The 13,607-nt window shown below is 40.2% G+C and overlaps 2 protein-coding genes across 2 annotated transcripts; both read left to right on the top strand.

The window, feature by feature from the left end:
• Positions 1-541: 541 nt before the first annotated feature.
• On the top strand, positions 542-2,246 carry LOC139657249 (nuclear factor 7, ovary-like). The gene has a single exon (XM_071535015.1). It carries the CDS (start codon positions 542-544, stop codon positions 1,955-1,957), a length of 1,416 nt encoding a protein of 471 aa, XP_071391116.1. The 3' UTR covers positions 1,958-2,246.
• Positions 2,247-8,736: 6,490 nt separating this feature from the next.
• Positions 8,737-10,249, top strand: LOC139657250 (nuclear factor 7, ovary-like). The gene has a single exon (XM_071535016.1). The coding sequence runs from the start codon at positions 8,822-8,824 to the stop codon at positions 10,247-10,249; it is 1,428 nt and encodes a 475-aa protein (XP_071391117.1). The 5' UTR covers positions 8,737-8,821.
• The last annotated feature ends 3,358 nt before the right edge of the window (positions 10,250-13,607 follow it).

The following is a 13,607-nucleotide window of genomic DNA, read 5'->3' as shown; positions in this document are numbered from 1 at the left end:
CATTTTCACAGTAGTTGGAGAATGAATTGATATTTAATGAACTGTTTCAAACAGTTTAGTTGTAAAACACTGAATGAATATGATGACTTTCTGTTAAAATATTCCAAGAAACCTATAGACTTGTCTTAGGCCTAGGTATTTCTGTGGTGCAGCGAAAAAGACTGGAATCCTGTTTGTATCTTTTAATTTTCTGTTTTTGTCTTCAAAGAAAGAGGCCTGACCAGGGAAACTTCATATACAGAAACAAGGTAAATGGATAGAACACAGAGTTAAATGTTAAACTCTGTAAGGAACCACAGAAACAGCACCATCCACTGGTCACAAAATCAGATGGCAGCATTATTCACCGTTAATAGTTGACTCATGACAGAGATAAGTGAAACTGAAAGTAGATTTTGACATTGTTGAACAGAGCGGAGACTCCATTACAGGCTGTGAGATCTCTCCTGAAAAACACATTTGGAGGATTGTAAGCAGCAAGTTGGAGTGAATGTGATCTGGTGAGTCTTGCTATTGAAAGATCATTCAGATACCAAAGCAAATGGCTGAGAAAACGTCTGTTTTTGAAAGTTACTTGAGTTGTCATGTGTGTTCAGAGACTTTCAGAGATCCTGTGTCTCTGAGCTGCCACCACAGCTTCTGTTCCAGCTGCCTGAAACAATTCTGGGAACAAGCTAAAAACAAGAACTGTCCCATTTGTAAAAGAAAATTCTCAAAGGATTTTCCAGGAGTGAACTTTACACTGAAGGAACTAGCTGACTCCTATGCTGGGAGACAGAAAGCTGGCTCATCTGAGACAGATAAAGGAGAGGAGGAAGTCCTGGTGGTGTGTAGTAAACATCCAGAAGTGCCTAAATGGTTCTGTAAGGAGGAACAGAAAGCTGTGTGTCCTGTCTGTGAGTTCTCTCTCCACCACGGTCACAAGATGGTTCCTATGGAAGAAGTAGTCAGTGACCTGAAGGAGCAGCTGAAATCTGACCTAAAGTCTCTACAGGACAAGAGGAACAAATACAAAGAGGTTGAGGAGAAATACAACAAAGTGGTTCAACACTCCAAGAAGCAGCTGGTGGCCACAGAGAGGCAGATCACAGCAGAGTTCCACAAGCTCCACCAGTTCCTGAAAGAGGAAGAGGAGGCCAGACTGGCGGCTCTGAGGGAGGAAGAGGAGCAGAGGGGGAAGACTGTCGCCAGAGAGATGAAGATCATTCAGGAGAAGATGTCCTCTCTCTCAGACAGTATCTCTGCTGTTGAAGAAGACCTGCAGAAACACAATGTGCCGTTCCTCACCAGTTATAAACCCACTCAGACCAGCGCCAGAGCCCAGTGCTCACTGCCGGATCCACAGCTGGTCTCAGGAGCGCTGGTAGATGTGGCCAAACACCTGGGCAACCTGTCCTTCAGAGTCTGGGAGAAGATGAAGGGGAAGGTCAAGTTCAGTCCTGTCATTCTGGACCCAAACACTGCACACTCCCGTCTCTATCTGTCTGATGACCTGACCAGTGCGAGACTTGGAGACACAGAGCAGCAGCTCCCTGAAAACCCAGAGAGATTCACTAAGTTTGCTGATGTTCTGGGATCTGAAGGCTTCAGCTCAGGGAAACACAGCTGGGAGGTGGAGGTGGGAGATAATCCTAACTGGTCTGTGGGTTTGGCAAAAGAGTCATTTGACAGGAAGTGGGAGACAGGACATGGAATCTGGTATTTATGGCATCACTGTGGAAAATGCATTAATGAGCTTGGTGAGACGGTCCCAGTAAATAAGAGTCTCCAGAGGATCAGAGTCCAGCTGGACTATGACATGGGGGAGCTGTCCTTCTACGACTCTGAGGACAAGACTCACATCTTCACTCACAGAGACACTTTCACTGAGAAACTCTACCCATATTTCTTTGTTGGAAAGGCTGGTGATGCCAAGACCACTGATATCAAAGTCTGTCAAGCTGAGGCTTCTCTGTGATGTTAAGGGATATCAGTGAGGTATGGCTCTCCCTAGTTTCACTGGCTGGATAAACATACTGTCACTTAGTAAAAACGTATCAATGTTTTACTATTGTTACTATTATTGTTATTACTATCTCTACTATTTCCCCTCCGTCATCTTCATCACAAGCATGTTTATCAATGTGGATTTCAAATTTTAATTTTAATTGTATAATGTGTATAATGTGTATGTGTATCCATGTTCAGTATAATCCGTGCCATGTCATGTGTATCCATGTGGGTATGTCTCTATGTGGGCATATCAGTGCAAATGTATGTGTGGTTATGCATGTGTGTGTGCATACATTCTTAAATGCTTTTATTTTGTTGGGAAGTGTGTAGAGACCCCTTGGGGTGATGTTACACTATAAAATAATATGAACTGAACTGTGTGTGTGTGTGTGTGTGTGTGTGTGTGTGTGTGTGTGTGTGTGTGTGTGTGTGTTATTAGGGGGTTGGTTTGAGTTAAGGGTAGAATTATGAGTATCTGTATGTGGGGGATAATGGGGTAAGATGAGCATACCCCCTTGTATTTAGGCACCCAGTCTTAAAAATCATCAGTTAAAGATGAACTTTCTGAAAATGGGGGTGGGTGGGTTTACATTAAGTGCACTCAGCTTTTCATTTTTACAGATATCTGTAAAATGCCATATCTTACATGCACGATGGACCAGATATGGCTTGTCAGTGTAATGATTTACTGAATGACTTTCTGTGTACCACTATCATGAAGCATCAGTGTTGGGGGTAACGTGTTACAGTAATCAGATTACTTTTTTGTGGTAACAACTAACTTAACACGTTAGCTTTTCAATGTATGTAATCAGTTATTAGTTACTTTCTCAAAGTTACATTTCACTACTTTTATTTTTCTTTCAAATGGTTAAATGTTTAGTTAGTGCAAATAAAAAAAAAAAAAGGTACTGTACGCTATATGATGTTCTTAAAAGCAGACTGCAGCAGGCTGGTGGTGCAGTGGAGGCTTGGAGGTTACAACTCGCTTTTAGAATCAACAACAATAAACTGCAGAACTTTGAAATAAGAGAAGAGAAGGATACAAACATTATTGCTAACTGTAAGTTTAGCTTTCACTATCTAACCTGAAGATTTGAAAGCACTTGTGAGCACAGTCTGCAGTTTATTTTGAGACCAGACCGGATCGGTTAAGGCTCCGTTGATCACCGGGTGAAGTTAGTTTGAAGTTTGATATTCACAGGTTGATGCGCCTTTTAACGTCAATAGCTCTGTGTCGATAGCATAACTTTTCTCAAATTAGGCTTTTTTTTATAGAGAGGAACACGGAGCCAATGTGTCAGTGTTGATAAAGTCAAAATCACCTGCGGTTGTGATGCAGTGACAGCAGAAAGGCATCCAGTCTGTCCAAGCCCCCACTGAGTATTTACTGTGGAACCAGGTAACTGAAAGCTCCTTGATGTTTTCTTTAGACAACCGTCCGTCCGTCCGTCCGTCCGTTCGTTCGTTCGTTAGTCACACTGTAACGTTGACTTTGTGCTGCTAGGGAGCTATGAATGGGGACTCAGTGGTAAAGCAGGTCATACAGTTAAAGTTATCATACAGTGTGGGGGACAATGAATGGGGACTCAGTGGTAAAGCAATACAGTTAAAGTTATCATAGGTAACATAATAGTCTACACACGCTACACACTTGGAGACATCAGACTGGGTTGATGTGATGAAGTGAGAGTCAATGGAGAATTTTTGGGCAAACCTCTAACCACAAGACACTGTAGTTATTGTCCAGTTGTTGGACTGTTGTTCTGTTATTGCATCATCACTGCACTACCACTGTGCCTCAGTGTTGACTACTTATATCATATTACCACTTACCTTCTGTGCAATACCATATATCACTTATCATTTAGCATTTATATTATTCATAACACTCACGCTCCTGGTGTTGTATGTTATATTGTATATTGTATTATAAATTGTATTGTAGTGTACATTGTGTAATGTACGGATTGTACTTATTACGTATTGTAGTTCTTATATTTTGTACTGTATTGAGTAAAAACAGGACAATTACAGTTACTACATTTCAAGATATAACTTGTAAGCCTAATTCTGAGGAGAGTAGGCAACAGAAATATATGGTCAATCTGTCCTTCCATTGTCCTATATGAAAATGCTTATACAATTTCACTCTTATTTCAAGTACACTCAACAATCACTGACTGACCCAAGGGTGGAACTACATCACTGGTTGGGGACAACATGTTTACTATTTGCTTGTTATTTGTGTTTTTATATCTTAAGAAAACTTGGTGGAAATTACTGTCCAGGGTCACAGAAATAATTTTTGCTGACTGTCCATAAGGTCCGAAGTGAATTAAGCAAAATGGCTTTACTTTTCTTCCTTTTCTTGGAACTCATTGTAAAAACATTCAAACTTGAATAACTATTTTCACTACTGGCTTTGAGTGCTCGTACAGCGAATTTTGACGTTGCACTTCCCAATTAATTCAGTGCAACTGCATATTTTCTCACGCATTTTGCCCTATGTCATTTTTTATTTTTTTATTTTTTATTTTTTGTCATTTCTTTGTAACTGTTTTGATTGCCATGATGTTGATTTCTTGGCAAGATTTTTCTTGAAACATCAATTTTGATTCTCGATGTGACTACATGGTGAAATAAAGGTTAAATGATGATGATGCTAAATGATGAAACATAATTAAATCATCAGGTGATAGACTGTTATTTAGATTATAGCTTATTAGCCCAGAAAGCAACATTTTGGTTTCTAATTAGACAACGATATTCTATCAACTGTACAGAATGATTTGCTTGTTTTCACATTTGGGGTTTCTTTTTTCTTTTCTTTTTTTTTTCATCATCAGTCATCAGCTTTAGTGTATATTATTCTTGGATCTTCTGGTGAGGTTTTTCAATTTGTGGGTCTACTGTTTTACTCTGTAGATCCAAGTGATCTGATATGTTTTCTGATTCAGTCGTTCATTGTGTAACAACAAACAATCACCAATTGATGTCAGACATCAATTATTATTTATTACTTTTTGTCTCTTAATACATTTTCATACAATTTACATCAGATTGATGCTACTTACTATGATGTATGATTAAAGCACTTATAAAAAGGCGAGTAAACTGAGTTTAAGTGGTTTTAGACCCACTACTGTAAATCCCTGTCTTTATGACTATATACTGTGAAAGGGATGTTTGTGGGAACAAAACAATTGCATTTTAATTTAGTCCAGAATCCTCCTTACATATATCCTTTAATTTCATGTTGGTACTTTTTTAATCAAACAACACGTTTGTCAATAAGGCTTTTATTTTGAAAGTTGTGACAGAAATCTTGCTTTTTTTATTCTACCTTTCAAGGTTTTACTTTGAAATCCAAACCAGGAAGTCACACTTCTTAGTAATTCTAGCTACCTTCACACTAACATTCAGTTTTTTTTAACAGTTTTTTTTAACAGTTTTTTTTTTTTTTTTTAACAATAACTCTTTTTTTCACAATGACACTCATACATAAGACTGAAAAAATCCAACACAATGTTTAAGTGCAGTGATAAAAACAAAATCACAAGTGGACATATAGAAAAATAAAATGGCATTATGGCAAATGACACTAGCATAGTAGGAAGACGGTGTATTTTGTAACATCATGAAGCTAAAGATGTGCTACTTTATTATCATGGATGTTTGTTGTCACTTGACACAAAGGCGAAAGCAGTGAAATCTTTTATGGACAGTCTCATGGAAGAAGGGGAAATGGAGACGATGATAAGAACAAGTGTGATACTGAGCAAAGCCCGCTGCTTCCAGTGATGTCCAAAGGTAACGTATCGAATATTTTGCTGAAAATTAGATTATTTTCTACAGATAAACCTCTTTTTGACCTAATAATCTGGTGTCATTGTGAGGTTCCAGTTCCATGGTTCCGGTTGCAAGCCACAGAAAAAATATACCTCCATCTTCTCTTCCTCTAACAAATCAAAGAGCGCAGCCTAGCAGACCCCGACTCATGTCACCTTGCTCCTCCCACAGCCCTTATGAAGCAATATCCCCCCTTTTCAGCCCCAATACACACACCAGGGTATGTTGAATGGACTTCAGTCACCATATCAACAAGATCTGTCCATCATCCCACCATCAACTGGACAATGTGTAAAGCAGGGGCCACAGAGCGAACCTCAACCTACTTTTGGGAGTGTGAATGTGGAGTCTCCTCCTCTGGCTGGTGGTGCTGGATACACACCTAGCCACGTCTCCCCCTCCTCTCCTGTCCAACAGCAACCTCAGTGGACACTTCCACCACACTATAGGGGGAAGCTTTACCTGTAACACCTGCATGGCTCGCTGTCATGTTGCAGAGACACACATGGGAGGCTGAGTAGCGTATTCACTGCGATTAAGACACATGAACAAAATCATTTATGAATACACAGGATCTGGTGAACTAGGCCAGGCTGAACAGAACTGCTCAGTAGTTCAGAAATCATTAATAGCAACAGTTAGAGGGTAATGACACAGCTGACAACTAGGACTATCAGAGAAACCACAGCACCTTATCATCCACAAACAATACCCATTCTAATGCTCTATACAAAGCATCTCATGTTAGCCACGCCAACCACAGTGTATGCCCACACTGCTGATCAGAACACACCTCTCATTCTGTCAAACAAGTGGTGTAACCTGACTGAAAACAGACCTCTCAGCAGTTCAGACCACTCTGTAATAAGCTGACCTAGGATTTTACCTCCATCTTCCCCTCCGTTGTCTAAGTTCCCCGTCTTTTCCTCAGGAGCGATGTGAGTCTGTCCCTGATGCAGCTGCCCATCCTTACAAAGAGCCATCACAGGACGGGAGCATCATGCCGCTGGTGGGGAAAATAACAGCACCAAAACTCATTAAAGGCATTAGCCACTGTTTTAAGATGCTGTAAAGACTCAAGTCATTACTACAGAGAGAGTTATAATGAATGGAGACTGTCTCTCTAACCACTGGACCATCTGTCCTCCTCTGACACCAGGCTTCACCTGATGATCTCTCGTTGAATGAACTCCCTCTTCGTCAGGTGGTTGAAATAATAAAGGTACATAAAGGCTGGAAGCTATGAATCCTCTGGACAGTACTATACTTAACAATCAGGGCGTTTAGCTGACACTCTTATTTAAAGCGACTTTAAAAGACTGAGGAGGCTGCTGTCATACTGAATGAAACATGCTCTGATACTGAGCCTGAAGCCTCAGGACATCTCTACACTCTGTCTGACTCAGAGTGACTTAAAAACACTGAGGTGAAGCTGCATGACTTGAACCTGGGAGCTTCTGATTACAAGATAGTCTCTCTAACCACTGGCCCAATGTGGCTCTCAATGCCTGATAACCTCTATTGAAAAGAGTAACACCATGTCAGCTGGATCCAATAACGACTGGAAAAACAAATGTTGTTGAAAACGGTTTGCTAAGTTCACACCTCTTCCACAGTTCTCAGTTCTAATGTAAAGAATCCTTCAGTAACTCAGTCACAGACCTCAGATCAGTTCAGACTTGCAGCCTCCAGCAGGCCGGTGGTGTCCAAAGATTGTGTAGAGGTAAGACTCTCCACTCTGGAGTCACATGTGGAGCCTGGGATCAAATCCCACCAGAGAGCAGCAGCAAGGTGAGTCAAGACACAAGGTGAGTTCTGAAAAAAATCACAAGAAAATACTGATATCCTGCACTACATGATGCTTAAAACCTTCAAAATAAAAGCACCAACCAAAATGACATCCAAAATCACAAAATGCATTTATCAAAATGACAAAACACAAACTGGCAACTAAAATAAGTTCTCACTCTCTTGCATCTCTTGATCTGTCTTTTTTCTTTGATTCTTTTTATTAATTCCTATACTTTTTATTTATTGTGGTCATGGGCTTTATTTATTTTTATTCCATATGAAGCACTTTGTCAACTCTGTTTTTGGAAGCTGAATCTGACACGTTTGAAGCAGCTCCAAATGAAAATGAAAGACTTTTTTGTTCATTTTTTGTTAAAACATTTTAGGATATGTATTTATCATTCTCATTCGTTTTTTATGTATTAATTTTTTTTCATTGAACATGTTTGTGTATCATGGAGGTGTAAAGATTCAGTGTTGTATTTTATTCTTAGACATGTTTTTGTGTTTGCTTGATTGTGTCTTTGTTTCTTTTGAGGAGAGATCTTTCATAAAGCATCTTGGAGGTTTATTTTAATCTCACCTGCACAACCTGGATTTTTTCTCTTTCTGTGGTTTATCATTTTTATATGCACAAATAAAGTTCATGTTCATTTTCACTGTAGTTGGAGAATGCATTGAATGCATTTCAAACACTTGAGATGTAAAACACACAAACAAATAGATGACTTCTCCTGTTAAAATATTCCAAGAAATTGACAGTCTTTTTTAGGCCCAGGTATTTCTGTGGCGCAACGATTAGTAGCATTGTCAAAAAATCGAATCTATTTGTATCTTTTATTCCTCTGTAAAAGAAAGACACACAAAGTTACCAGTGAAATCAGTGTTCATAAACAAGGTAAATGGATAAAACATAGAGTAAAATGTTAAACTCTGTAAGGAACCACAGAAACAGCACCATCCACTGGTCACAAAATCACATGGCAGCATTATCCAGCATTACTAGTTAACTCATGACTAAGTGAAACTGAAAGTAGATTTTGACATTGTTGAACAGAGCGGAGACGCCATTACAGGCTGTGAGATCTCTACTGAAAAACACATTTGGAGGATTGTAAGCAGCAAGTTGGACTGAATGTGATCTGGTGAGTCTTGCTATTGAAAGATCATTCAGATACCAAAGCAAATGGCTGAGAAATTTGCTCTTTTTGAAAGTTACTTGAGTTGCCATGTGTGTTCAGAGACTTTCAGAGATCCTGTGTCTCTGAGCTGCCACCACAGCTTCTGTTCCAGCTGCCTGAAACAATTCTGGGAACAAGCTGAAAACAAGAACTGTCCCATTTGTAAAAGAAAATCCTCAAAGGCTGAACTAGATGTGAACTTTGCACTGAAGGAACTAGCTGACTCCTATGCTGGGAGACAGAAAGCTGGCTCATCTGAGACGGGTAAAGGAGAGGAGGAAGTGCAGGTGGTGTGTAGTAAACATCTAGAAGTGCCTAAATGGTTCTGTAAGGAGGAAGAGAGAGCTGTGTGTCCTGTCTGTGAGTTCCCTGACCACCACGGTCACAAGGTGGTTCCTCTAGAAGAAGCAGTCAGTGACCTGAAGGAGCAGCTGAAATCTGACCTCAAGTCTCTACAGGACAAGAGGAACAAATACAAAGAGGTTGAGAAGAAATACAATGAAGTGAATCAACACTCCAAGAAGCAGCTGGTGGCCACAGAGAGGCAGATCACAGCAGAGTTCCACAAGCTCCACCAGTTCCTGAAAGAGGAAGAGGAGGCCAGACTGGTGGCTCTGAGGGAGGAAGAGGAGCAGAGGGGGAAGACTGTCGCCAGAGAGATGAAGATCATTCAGGAGAAGATGTCCTCTCTCTCAGACAGTATCTCTGCTGTTGAAGAAGACCTGCAGAAACACAATGTGCCGTTCCTCACCAGTTATAAACCCACTCAGACCAGCTCCAGAGCCCAGTGCTCACTGCCGGATCCACAGCTGGTCTCAGGAGCGCTGGTAGATGTGGCCAAACACCTGGGCAACCTGTCCTTCAGAGTCTGGGAGAAGATGAAGGGGAAGGTCAAGTTCAGTCCTGTCATTCTGGACCCAAACACTGCACACTCCAGTCTCTATCTGTCTGATGACCTGACCAGTGTGAGACATGGAGACACAGAGCAGCAGCTCCCTGACAACCCAGAGAGAAACACTAAGTATGCCACTGTTCTGGGATCTGAAGGCTTCAGCTCAGGGAAACACAGCTGGGAGGTGGAGGTGGGAGATCATCCTGAGTGGAATGTGGGTTTGGCAAAAGAGTCAGTTGACAGGAACGGGAAGGCAGATGCCTCACCAAAATATGGAATCTGGTGTTTAAAACATCACAGTGGAAAATATACTAATGGACTTGGTGAGACCTTCACAGTGAAGCAGAGTCTCCAGAGGATCAGAGTCCAGCTGGACTATGACAGGGGGGAGCTGTCCTTCTATGACTCTGACGACAAGACTCACATCTGCACTCACAGAGACACTTTCACTGAGAAACTCTACCCACATTTTGATGTTGGAAAGGCTGGTGATGCCAAGACCACTGATATCAAAGTCTGTCAAGGGGAGCCTTCTCTGTGATGTTAAGGGATGTTAGTGAGGTGTGTGTGTGTGTGTGTGTGTGTGTGACTGTGTTATTAGGGGGGTTGTTTTGAGTTAAGATTGGCATGAGGGTTAGTTGTGTGTGGGGGAGAGTGGGGTGAGTTGAGTCTGTGGGTAAGATGAGCACATTTATTTTAAACCATAATAGCACAAAAAGTGGCTCATCTTTCTCTGTTCTGCCTTGCTCTAGAACATTTGCTTAGGTGAAATTTTAATTCTTAAGAGTCTTAAAAATCATCGGTAAAAGATGAGCTTTCTGAAAATGTGGGTTTACATTTAATGCACTGAGCTTTTAAGTTTTACTGATATTTTTTCAGTAACATGCCATGTTTTACTATGTAGGATGGACCAGACATGGCTTGTCAGTGTAATGATTTACTGAATGAGTTTCTGTGTGCCCCTGTCATAAAGCATTGAGGTTTAACACGACTGTAAATCTTTAATACTCATCATTGTAGCTTGTATGGTTGGTTTTCATTGGCCTGCCCTTTACACTCAAGGTCTTACTGGTACACTGTAACCAACAAGGCCATTCTGAGTCTGCTTCCTTATTATTTGTGCTTTTTTATCTTCAGAAAGCCTCGTGGAAATTACCGTTATGGGTCACAGAAATAATTTTTGCTAACTGTCCATAAGGTCCGAATTATATTCAGCAAAATGGCTTGTATTTACTTTTCTTCCTTTTCTTGGAATTCATTGTAAAAATATTCAAAACTAAATAACTGTTTTCACTTGATCAGTTTTAAGAGATTTTTGAAGGATTGTCATGCTTTGTTTAGCTAAGATTTATTAAGTGGTGTCTACTGCCTTTGATCATACAGTGAATCTTGACATTGGACTTGCCAATTAATTGAGTGCAATTGTATATATTATCATGCACTTGTTTCACACACTGTTGTTTCTCATGTCATTTTGTTGAAATTTTGAAATTTAATGAAATTTTCCTTGAAAAAATTCTCAATGGGACTACTTGGTGAAAACATCATTAAATCATCAGGTGATAGACTGTTCTTTAGATTATAGCTTATTAGCCCGCCCAGCAACATTTTGGTATCTAATTAAACAACAATAAAGTACACATCAAACATACAGAAAAAATTGCTTGTTTTCATATTTGGGATTTTTTGTTTTTCTTCCATCATCAGTCATCAGTTTTAGTGTGTAATATTCCTGGATCTTCTGGTGAGGTTTTTCAGTTTGTGGGTCTGTCGTTTTACGCTGTGGAACCAAGTGATCTGATATGTTTTCTGATTCAGTTGTTCATTGTGTAACAACAAACAACCACCAATAAAGTCAGAAATCAATTGTGCTTTTTTTTTCTCTTTATAGACTTTTTCATACAATATACAAAATACTAGGGATTTATATCATAGATTGTCAGGCTAAAGAGGTAAAACATCTATTCCACAAATAAAAAGGTGAGTAAACTGAGTTTAGGTGGTTTTACCCCGACTACATACATCCCTGCCTTTATGACTATGAACATATAAACATCGCACAAAAAGTTCGGAACTTTGTGTTTGGTAGATTATTTCTCTGTTGTAACAATGCTTCTTGGCAATACATTTTATACCGTTGGAAAGCCTGTTTATTTCCCTTTTAAATGGTGCCTCATTTGTAAGGAACATGCATTTGTGGGATGAGCAGCACAGCTGAGTATGTGGGTTGCGCTCATGTAAAATTTGCCAAATCTTCTCTGCCAATGCCAAACAGCTTATTCTGCTGTTGCTATTGACTCTTGTTTGGTGTTGTTTGGTGGATTGGATGATTGAAGTCTATCAGTAACAAGGAAGAAACAAGACATATTGGCAATTTTACAATTTATTCATTTAACAAACAGTCAGGAGCCTCAGTAGCGTGTGGAAGAACCATACACAGCCACAACAGCCTGGCACCTCCTCCTCATGCGGGTCACCAGCCTGGTCACACACTGCTGTGGGATGGCATTCCACTCCTCAACCAGGATTTGTCGCAAGTCAGCCGACGTGGTTGTGTCGGTCACTCTAGCACGAACAGCAGGCCCAGCTGATCCCATAAGTGTTCAGTTGGGTTGAGGTCAGGACTGTTGGCAGGCCATTCCATTCTCTCTACTCCCAAATTCTGGAGGTAGTCTCTGATAAACCCCGCTCTGTGGGGGCGAGCGTTGTCATCTTGGAGAATGGAGTTCGGTCTCAGACTGTGGAGATATGGGATCGCCACCGGTTGCGGAATCTCATCTCGATATCTCTCTGCATTGAGATCGCCTCCAATGATGACAAGCCTTGTTTTTCCAGTGATGGAGATGCCGCCCCACACCATCACACCGCCTCCACCAAAAGGTGTTACTCTATCGGTGCAGCGATCAGCATAGCGTTCTCCCCGTCTTCTCCACACTTTGACCCTACGATCCAACTTCCGTAGGCAGAATCTGGACTCATCGCTGAACATAACGTTCCTCCACATGTTCAGGTTCCAGTGCAGGTGCCACTCAGGTACCTGATTGTCAGCACCTGGGGGTACCGGAAGCTCAAAACAAGAGTCAATAGCAACAGCAGAATAAGCTGTTTGGCATTGGCAGAGAAGATTTGGCAAATTTTTCATGAGCGCAACCCACATACTCAGCTGTGCTGCTCATCCCACAAATGCATGTTCCTTACAAATGAGGCACCATTTAAAAGGGAAATAAACAGGCTTTCCAACGGTATAAAATGTATTGCCAAGAAGCATTGTTACAACAGAGAAATAATCTACCAAACACAAAGTTCCGAACTTTTTGTTCGATGTTTATATTGTGAAATTGACATTTGGGGAAAAAAACAATTGCATTTTAATTTAGTTCAGAATCCACCTTATATACAGTATATCCTTCAATTTCATACTGGTATTTTTTTAATCAAAAAAAGTTGCAACACTTTTGTCAATAAGGCTTTTATTTTGAAAGTTGTGACCAAAGTCTTGCTTTTTTATTCCAGTTTGCAAGGTTTTACTTTGAAAGCCAAACCCGGAAGTCACACTTTTTAGTAATTCTGGCTGGCTTCACTCTAACATAGTTTTTTTTTTTTCAACAATAAATCTTTATCACAATGACACTTATACATTATAAGATTGAAAAATTTAAATAAAACGTTAAAGTGATGAAGAAGAAATCACAAGAGAAACATATAGAACATATAGAAAAATAAAATGGCACTACTGACACTGACAAATGACACTAGCATACTAGGAAGACAAGCAAAAGATGTGCTACTTTATTATCATGGAAGATTGTTGTTACTTGGTTTAAAGGCGAATAAAAAATGATTCACCTCATCAGCAGTTAAATCTTTTATGGATAGTCTCATGCAGTGTTGGGCGGTAA

Source organism: Centroberyx affinis, unplaced genomic scaffold (genome assembly GCF_046629955.1).
Source record: "Centroberyx affinis isolate AG114_WGS23_722 - 3 ecotype Tasmania unplaced genomic scaffold, CSIRO-AGI_Caff_v1 ptg002645l_1, whole genome shotgun sequence".
In the NCBI taxonomy this organism is placed as follows: Eukaryota; Metazoa; Chordata; class Actinopteri; order Beryciformes; family Berycidae; genus Centroberyx; species Centroberyx affinis.
The sequence above is the reverse complement of the archived record's forward strand: the minus strand, read 5'-3'. Positions and strand labels throughout refer to the sequence as shown.